Source organism: Oratosquilla oratoria, chromosome 28 (assembly GCF_046742065.1).
Source record: "Oratosquilla oratoria isolate Oo_2021 chromosome 28, ASM4674206v1, whole genome shotgun sequence".
NCBI lineage: Eukaryota > Metazoa > Arthropoda > Malacostraca > Stomatopoda > Squillidae > Oratosquilla > Oratosquilla oratoria.
Window position 1 is genome coordinate 46,571,271 of NC_134804.1, and position 10,091 is coordinate 46,581,361.

Sequence of the window (10,091 nt, forward strand, 5' to 3'; positions counted from 1 at the left end):
CTTGAAGACAATATTGGCAAGACGTGTCATCGGGTCCACAGTTGTAGATTGAGACAATCTTGAGAACGGTAAAACTTGCGAGCAATGTTACCTTTAAAAAGAATTATACTTGGCTTTCTAGTTAAGTTTATCTGACTTAATGTTTTCCCTACAAATCTAACAGTATTTTTCATAAGTATAGCAAGTAAAACTGGTGATATTCTAATTTCTAGTGATAGAAAGCGTTTTCCAGGACTGACGAAAAGTTTTCGAAAGTACGGTCTGAAACCTCTCTGCTTTACCGTCAAAACTATTCACCCTCTGCAATCACGAACCGGAGAAAAAAAGAAATCTATCTATATACCAAAGGGTCACCCCCACTCTCTCCCCTAAGAACATGTACATCCAGAACTCTTCCTACTCTTCCCCTGGATACCACTACATAGTCCATGAATGCCTTATCAACCACCTTTCCATTCACCACCTTCTCCCATGTATACTTATGCTTGACTCTTTTCCTAAACACTGTATTAGCTATCATCAACTCTCTAAACACATATCTATCATTAACTCTCCACTATGATTTTTACCTGGCACTCCACACTTCCCAACCACACTTTCTCTTAGTTCATCCCCTACTCTAGCATTGAGGTCTCCCAAAACTACTATGTTCATATTCCTCTCAAAACTCTCTAAACTTTCATATCTAAATCTATCCAAAAAGTCTCCCTTTCCCCTACAATATTCTCACTACCAGGACCGCATGCGATTACATCTCCCTTCCTAGTTTCACCTTCATCCAGATTAACCTTGAAGAAACCTTCCACTCCACACCTATCTCCTCACTTACTGGTAGAACCACCCCTTCCCTCCATCGTTCTCTTCTCACTCCCGACACCCTCCCCACTACGCTCCCAAATTCAAAAGCACCCTTCCCTTTCAACTTAGTTTCATTTTATGGCAACACATCCATCTTCTCACAAACATTCTGCCTATCTCTTCCCTTTTACTCTCATCTGTATAACAGCCATACACATTAAAAGACCCAAACCTTGGGTTTTGGTTGGAAAACTCCTCCTAGACCCTCTTTAGCTTTAATTTCTCGTAGGAATGTACCCCTCAGTGTTATATTGAGCAGGATGCCTAGTCCCATCACTTCGTCCCGTTTTAGTTGCCTTTACGACTCGAGTTGGAAGACTCGGTGGCAGTATTCTCTCTTCTCCCTACCACAGGGGACAGAGGCGAAAATGGAAATATATATTCAAAAAAGTTGTTCTGGACAGTATTAAGAAGGTGGTAGGAGGCAGTCACAGTACAATAGAATAGTATCATTACTCTATGAATAGATTTCCTCTAACATAGACAAAATGATATATGCCTCTGGTCCGCAGAGGCGCCCTATATTATACCCTAAGTATAGGCTGCATGTTACCGCGCAAATTTTACTGCACAATAACATGCAGCCAATACCCCAGACGGAGTAAATAAATAAATAAAAACAAATCATGCAGAGGGTACGTTGGTCGTGTCGACGGGGCGTTAAGCGTGACATTATGAACGCGGAAGCGCATCTGGTGGATATTGCAAAAAAGACTCCGAAGTCCACAAGACAGATGGATTATCTACCCCTTCCGCCTTCAGCTCTGCTGCACCACGTTATCCAGTTTTCCACAAAATAAATTAATAGAATAAGTAGATAGGTAAGATTAGATGAATAAATGAATTGTTAGATGAAATACATCAATGGATAGTTAAATACATAACTAAGATAAAAAGTAAATACACAAATAGAATTACAAAAGTGAGTACAAATAAACATGAATAAACAAGTAAATAGTATAAATGATCAAATACATTAGATAAGTGAATAGATGATTAAGGAACTGGGTATACGAAATGAAAATGAAAAAGAAAACACTGGCTTTTAAGTTACGAACAAAAAACGGTGAAAAATAACAGGTCATCAATTTTCAAACCTCTCCAATTTTGGTCACGTCTTTTCTCTGTAGAGTCGTGGGTGAGGAAGGGAGGGGAGGGAGGGGGAGGGGTGGTTTGGCTGGGTCGTAGATGTATGACTGGTCTATAACACAAATGTGTGTGTGTGTGTGTGTGTGTGTGTGTGTGTGTGTGTGTGCGTGTGCGCGCACGCGCGTGTGTTTACTTAGTTGTTCTTGTCTAGCTTTAGTATACGGGGTTTGAGATATGCTCATGAGGTCCCGCCTCTTTATATTTATCTGTTTATCTGTATTCATTTATTTATTTATTCATTCATTTATCTATTTATCTATCAATTTATTTATTTATCTTATCTATTTATTAATTTATTTATTAATTTATTCATTCATTTATTCATTAATATATTTAGTTTTGTTTTAGTTTTGTCACGGTACTCTTGGGTTTAAATATTTTTAAGAGTCGAACATATACAGCATCAATAGGACCCACTGCCTTTCTTCCATTTCTTTTGTTTCACAGTGTTTACGGAATTTATATCCCTAAGAATTTTGTACACACAATAAACACCATGGAATTCTCTGTCCCCTTTACGTTTCGCTTTTGTTTGACAAAAACATATATATATATATATTAATCGATTAATGTGTTCTCTGGCTGTGTCATCTATTTGTCTGTGTTTTACTTATCTGCTGATTTATTTATTGATTTATCTATTTATATATTAAAGTATTTATGTATTTATTTAGACATGTATCTGTCTACTTATGTATTTATTCATTTAATTATTCATTTACCTATCAGGAGGAGCCAATGAAAGAGGGAGAGAGGAAGGGGTGGTGAGTGGGAGTGGAATATATGGGGATGAAATGGGTGGTAGTAAATTTATGCCTCTGACTTTGGCTACCTCCCTTATAAGGGGGAAAAAGCCCTTGGTATGAATATGTATGTATGTTGAGACTTCGGAGAATGAGATAAGAGGGGGGGGGGAAATCTGTATATTTCGAACACTATCTGTGGTCCTCTTCAGCAGATTTTTTGTCCATTCTTATCTCATTCTCCGACAGCGGGTCAATAAGTCTCATTTTACAAATGTGCTACTACATTATACCTTCCTAATGCATGTATTTATGTATGTATGTACTTATTTGTTTGTTTACTTTTGACAGGTTTGGGGTTTGCCCGCTCCGAAGAGGAGCCATATTATGGGGAGTTCGTCGGGGAATTGTCGAAACTCCATCACGACGTCAGGGGTAAAGTCTACGCTGTTGACAATCTGACCATCTACTTGAAGGACTTCTATTACGACGGCGAGGCGCCCGGTAAGTAAGCCGAACGAAGAAGCGCGTCGACTGTTTCCTATTCCTTCTCGAATCTGGTGGAGGTAGCGGTTCAGGGTGTGGTGTGAGTGTTGTGCTTTGAACAAGGCATATAAAACGCACACACACACACACGCACACATACAAATAGAGACAGTATGACACAAATATAGATCCTTGTATGTCTATTACAATTAGGTAAATACATACACGTGTAGGCGCATGCGCGTATATGATTGCGTCCTTTACTTTATGGGGGTCTCTCGATGTCAACAACGACGTCTCCGCTTCTGAGAGAAGTGAAGAGACCTGTGCAACGAACTGATTGAGGCGGAGTTCTTAAGTCTCGGATCCGGTGGTATGGAAGCTCCAAGAGGACCAGGATCCACTGGGAGTTCCAAAGGTCTTCTGGAGCATCCGTTTATCGACGACCCCTTAGCTTAGAGTCCCGTCACGTGTTTGGTCGATTTACTTTCCCGTTTGGATCTGCGTTTGTCCGGAACCTCTCCAGAGACCGTAATGCCATGGGTAACCCTACTAGGAGACAAGCTCCAGACAATTGCGCTCTCTGGTTCATCGAATCACATGAACTCTCTCGTCACAGCACAGCCTAGATCCAGGTAGCAGTGGATTGTCCTTCTCCTAGCCTTTGCTATAAAAGACATGCGCAACAAGACAGCAGGGGGTCAAAGGATTGACAGATGCTAGGGCGCGTCCACACACCGAGGAGCATCTGCATCGTACCTGTGGGTCTCCTTCTTGCTTCGAGGTCCCCTGGAACCGCAAGGCACCCAGTTACATGGACTCAGAAATTTGCCTTACGAAGAGAGGCTTGGGCACCTTAACTTACACTCTCTGGAAAGACGCAGAGTGCGGGGTGATCTAATAGAGGTGTTCAAGTGGATCAAAGGCTTTAACAAGGGTGATGCAAACAAGGTCATCATATTATAACAACAGGGCAGGACTCGCAGTAATGGTTATAAACTGGACAAATTTAGATTTAAAAAGGAAATAGGCAAGAATTTGTTTACTTATAGGGAGGTCGACGAATGGAATAAACTTAGTAACCATGTAGTAAGCGCTGAAACTATCAGTTGTTTTAAGAAACTATTAGACAAATTTATGGATGGGGATGACAGGTGGTGATGGATACGGAGCTGCCTAGTGTGGGCCTTATGGTCTCTTGCAGTCTCCTTCATTCTTGTGTTCTTGTGTTCTTTTGTAGCCCCGAGAAGACACAGAAGGAGTCTTGGAAATGGCAAGGATAGGTACTTGTAGGGGAAGACTTATGTACATCTTCCCTTTTCGCACGAGGTTCTCAAGCAGTGGTGCTGTAAAGCGATAAGCTTTAAGCGGCCCATGCATCTTAAGATTGAGGAACATGTAGGGCTGACACTCTATCGTTAACTTATCGCACTTCGCTTCACATTGCCCTGTGTGTAAAAGCACAGTACACGCATGTACATGTACAAAGACGCACATACACACACACGCGAAGGATAGAAAACAGACACAAATAGCTTCAACTATTTCTGGAGATAAATCAAACGAAATTAATCTATCTTGACTTGCAGATGCTTACTTCTTCGCTGGGAACAAAGAATCGACCCCTTCCAGCAGAGGATTTATTATTCCAAACGAGAAATTCAGGTCAGTAAATGTGGATGGGGAACAGGGAAACATTGATCGCGGAAATGCCCACCTCTGTTCCTCTCTCTCTCTCTCTCTCTCTCTCTCTCTCTCTCTATGCGCATTTCTCTACCTTAATTACTCTTAACAAAATTAATTTTTAAGAACGAATCCTAACTCTAAAAAGAATCTTGTCTGTCTCTGAATAAAAACTCAAATTATTTTTTCTTAACATTGACTAGACAATGTGTTGATGTCTATCTGCCATTTTTGGTGTGCTATGCTGTACTAGACTTATTCATGATTTTGTTCAAAATCTATTTAGTTAAGTTTGAACTAGTATCCCTATAAGGAAGTAGCGAATGTTCTCTCTCTCTCTCTCTCTCTCTCTCTCTCTCTCTCTCTGTGTGTGTGTGTGTGTGTGTGTGTGTGGAGGGGCATGTATATATGTATATGTGTATTTATGTACGTATATAAACATGTACTGTATGTATCTACGTATGTATGAATATATTTATGTATATTTCCTAAAACTAAATTGCAATACAGACAAGCAGTTTATATTGATGTAAAATACTAAGATTTTTTCATCTCCATTGTGACAATAATTCATCTTATTTTTTTTAATTGGAAACCCGTAACAAAAAAAAAAATGCTCATCTCTCTCCACAATTATTTCCCCTTCCTGTTGAATTCGCATAATTACAACACCAAAAACCAACTTTGCAACATCTTATACCTCATTTGGACATCTACGCCTACTCTGTGTAGACGTGTCTTCCCGTCAGGTTGTCGTTAATGTTCTCCCTCTCTTTCGTAATTCAGAAACGATGTCCTGGGACCTTACAAGAACTCCAATCTGATCCTCCGCTTCCCTGTGACACGTAAAGGACAAAGATCCTTCAGCGATATTCAGTGGATCTCCGTCTGGTGTAAACAGTTCGGTGTAAGTATGCAGAAATCCAGGCTCGTCGCAAAAACGACAGAAACCATACACTCATTTTACATAGACGCACAAACACACACACACACAAGTATGAATTAGATAAAACTAGAAAATGAATTGATGAATGAAAAGCTGTTGAATGAAACGACAGAAATCACACACTCGTTCACACAAATAAAAGTTAATGTATGAACTATATATGAATGTATTACAGTAATTATGCTCGCACATAAGTGATTGTATAAATTACATAACATTAGGAAGTAACTTGGTGGATGAATACCTGTTGTATGAAATACAATTACAGAAATGAATGTATGAGTAAATGTATGACATAAAACTAGGAAAATGAATTGATGAACGAACGAATAAACATATAGCTACCATATAAAATGTAGACTATAAGTAAATAAACTAACATAAGAGAAGAAAACAAAAACTAAACAGCTCAAAGAAACGATTTGAAAAAACAAACACATAGATACGTAAACAGATTAAGAAGTAGTTGAGTGAACAAATGAATAGTTGAATATATGAGTACATGAAAAAATGTAAACAGATCAACAAACAAATGAAATGACAAACATATGCAATTGTGATGTCGACATTTTTCTTTGCTCTCATCTCACTCTCCTTCCAGATTAAGTAGTTGAGTGAACAAATGGATAATTAAATAAACGATTACATGAAAACATATATATAAACAGATACACAGACAAAAAGACAAACAGATATATAATTGTGATGACATTTTTCTTTGCTCTCATCTCACTCTCCTTCCAGATTAAGTAGAGTGAACAAGTAATTAAATAAACGAGTACATAAAAACTATATAAATAGATACACAAAGACGATTAGATATAAAATTGTAATGTCGACATGAAAAAATGTATAAACAGATACACAGACACACAAACGAGAAGATGATTAGATATAAAATTATATTGTCGACATGAAAAATATATAAACAGATACACAAACACACAAATGAAAAGACGATTAGATATAAAATTATAGTGTCGACATTTTTCTTTGTTTTCCTCTCACTCTCCCTTCCTTCCTCTCCTCCCAGATCGACTTCGGTCACGTCAAAATCCCAAAGAACCTTAAGCTGCCGAAGAAGGTCAAGTCTGAAGGCCTCAGAAGCGATGTACCATTCCTGACGTCATCGAGCGTGACTTTAGAAGACACAGCAACCATTCGAGTGAGCGGTTTTAACTACGACGGATCCGTTCCTGGTACGTGTGCTGGATTCGTGATTGGCAGCTATTATCCTTCCGGATGAGAGCTCAGAGCTCATATATGGCCCGATCTATGGGCAATGTTACACACACACACAGCAATGCTGTATTTTTTAAGCCCTGGGCGAGACTCGAACTCGGGTCACTGAATTAACGGTCGCGAACGATACCACTGCACCGCCGAGCAGTGTGCTTCCATGCTATTGTCTTGATACGCTTTGACTTACAAATAACACAAACGCACAGGCACGCATGTACAAACGCACGTGTATACACACACACACCCCATCTCCCACAATTAATGTATTCAATCAAAGAATTACAAAGGATTACAAAGGCGGGGCATGCTGACAGGAGACCTTTAGGTCCATAACAAGGTCGTATGCGAAAATATTATGATAATGATAAATAAACAAATAAATAAATAAATAAAAATTATAATAGCGTCATCGGAAGTGTGCTTGTCTCGCATTCGTTCAGTTGTGGGTTCGAGTCCTGCACAGTGGCGGCGCCAGGGGGGGCTTGGGGGGGGGGGCTTTAGCCCCGCCAAAAAAGTGGCCAACACCCCCATTAGCCCCCCCAACTGAAATGAGCAAATTGAAAATTCAAAACACTCATTGAAATAATTTTATTAAGTGGAGTTTTTAATTGCCAGGGCTAAAGATTTCTCAGCCATCAGTGCTAGCCCTACCATTAACCCCCTCCCCTTCTGAAATGAGGATAATATATGTGTATTATCATATTACAATTAGCCCCCCAAAAAATTTGCTCAGACCCCCCTTAGCCTCCCCAACTAAAAATTCCTGGCGCCGCCGCTGGTCCTGCATTCCTCTCCGATTCCCATCAGTGACTGTCACCTGCCCCAACAGTCCCTAGAGCTCATAATGGGGTAAAGGTGACAGCTTCGGCCGCAGATATTCAGCTTCTTCTGCTGTAGGCTCCTCAACACCTTTAAAACGTTACGAATCCTTGTCAAATCCATATTTATGAGAGTGGAAAATGGTGGTATATGTGTATATATATATATATATATATATATATATATATATATATATATATGTGTGTGTGTGTGTGTGTGTGTGTGTGTGTGTGTGTATAGTGTATATATATATATATATATATATATATATATATATATATATATATATATATATATATATATATATATATATATACATATATACTTTCTCCCTCTTCTGTATAACACTGTCTGCAGCCACTCTCAAGCTTCGAAGTATCTGATATAGAACCGATGTTTTGCATTTTTTCTTTTTGTTTTCTTTTACCAACGTACCATATCATTCATAGCGTCATGAAACTGTACCAGGAATTATACTATTTGATTTTTCACCCACGAAATGGGCAGATAGAGAATTTCAATATATGGTGAAACATAAAATCACAACTAACTTTTCTCAAACAAATAATACAAATTCCTCTCAATGATAATCTACTACTGTCAGATTAAATCAAAGCTAATCTTTTTAAATTATAGTGACTAGTAATTGTTTATTTCCTCAAATCGTCTTGTCGATAGGCAGATGGGAATGGTATATACATGGGAGATACCTCCAACTATATGTACCTTAATATCTATGGCCATCCTTGTATTGGAATATTTATTCATTAATGTATTTGTAACTACGATTTTTTTTACATCCTCCCAATCTTTTTGTTAACAGTTGGTCTGCTGAAATTTCTCTAATCGATGTATTTTTTCTTTGGCAGATGCTATCTTTGTCATGGGAAGTGGTGCAACCAATGCTAGCGGTGTGCAAGTCCCCGACGAAACAGGCAGTCTTGCTCCACTGAAGATTTACAAAAACAAAGAACTCTTGTTGTCCATCCCGAAGGAAGTGAGGGGCCTGCCTGTCCAGTACTTCGGTGTCTGGTCTCCTACACTGGGAGTGATTACTTCCACAACTTTCCCAACTGACGTGCACGTTCCCCCTGCACTGTCCAGCCTACCTTAGAGGCAAAGCCAGGCTATAGCGACTGTCAGCAATACATCAATGCGGCAGAAATATTTCCCATTTTCTGTGAAATGGACAGAACCTTAGTTTTCTTTTATCACCCAATTTCCACAGAAAATCTCATTTGAATATAGATTTTATTGTTAAGACTGCCGTCGTCAGCCATGTGCGGACGTTTGTAGGTATTGCTTTTGTTATAATTCTATTTTTCTCTTTTTCTCTGTATAAGTCTTCGACTGATTACTTAGCTCTACTGTTAGACTTACTGAGGTGTATTGAACATCGCTTCTTAAACATTATCATCTCCAATGCAACCTAACTACTCACTGATCTTGCTTGTTGGCGAAAGGAATTAATTTCCTTTGGTGATACTTCATCTCAATGTAATCATTCCTTTTGTTGACTGGAAATGGTGTAGAAATATTAGCAGGGAAAGTTGCCTGACCATCTCTACAGTTTCCTTCTTGATGATTTACAAGGTCAAGAGTTTAGTTTATTCAGTCTCTGTGAAGGTAACAACGGGACAGTAACTCGTATTTACTCATGCTTGTACAAGTACTATATTAGCTAACGCAGTTACGAATCAGTACATCATTCGGCCACAAAATGAATCCATCGGCTATATATATACTTCAGCAAATACCATTAAGGAAGACACGGAAGAAAAAGAAAGAGGATCAATTAATGATGAAGATTCGAAGACCCTATTTATTCGATCTGATTCCTTTGTCCACAATTCTGGCCAGGAGTCAGCGTGTGGACAGAAATTCGCTACATAGAATGTGTTGCGTAGCTATATGGAGCAGGCTTCATGTGTGACACTCCAGTAAAATTAAACTTCAGATGAATGGTTTACTTTCTATCCCTCGTACCCGTTAAGCAATGATATTCTAAAACAACTTCGAAACAGTGATGTGTTCTTTTGAGCTGCAGATGTTTGGCTCAATTTGAGGATTCCAACTCTTACGCCACAAAAACAGAATATAAGAATGAAGGAGAGCAAGAGACCATAGTATCTTTTTTCCTTCATGATATGTCTCATTGGATTGCC

General features: G+C 39.0%; 1 protein-coding gene across 1 annotated transcript in view; it reads left to right on the forward strand.

The window, feature by feature from the left end:
• Positions 1 to 9,882, forward strand: part of LOC143040393 (protein Skeletor, isoforms B/C-like) — a 33,720-nt gene extending 23,838 nt beyond the window's left edge. Inside the window, exons 2-6 of the mRNA XM_076211416.1 lie at positions 3,102 to 3,254; positions 4,826 to 4,901; positions 5,706 to 5,826; positions 6,899 to 7,064; positions 8,796 to 9,882. Of these exons, the coding sequence (XP_076067531.1) occupies positions 3,102 to 3,254; positions 4,826 to 4,901; positions 5,706 to 5,826; positions 6,899 to 7,064; positions 8,796 to 9,040 (761 nt within the window). The 3' untranslated portion in view covers positions 9,041 to 9,882. The remainder of the gene's footprint in view (positions 1 to 3,101; positions 3,255 to 4,825; positions 4,902 to 5,705; positions 5,827 to 6,898; positions 7,065 to 8,795) is intronic.
• Positions 9,883 to 10,091: the final 209 nt, after the last annotated feature.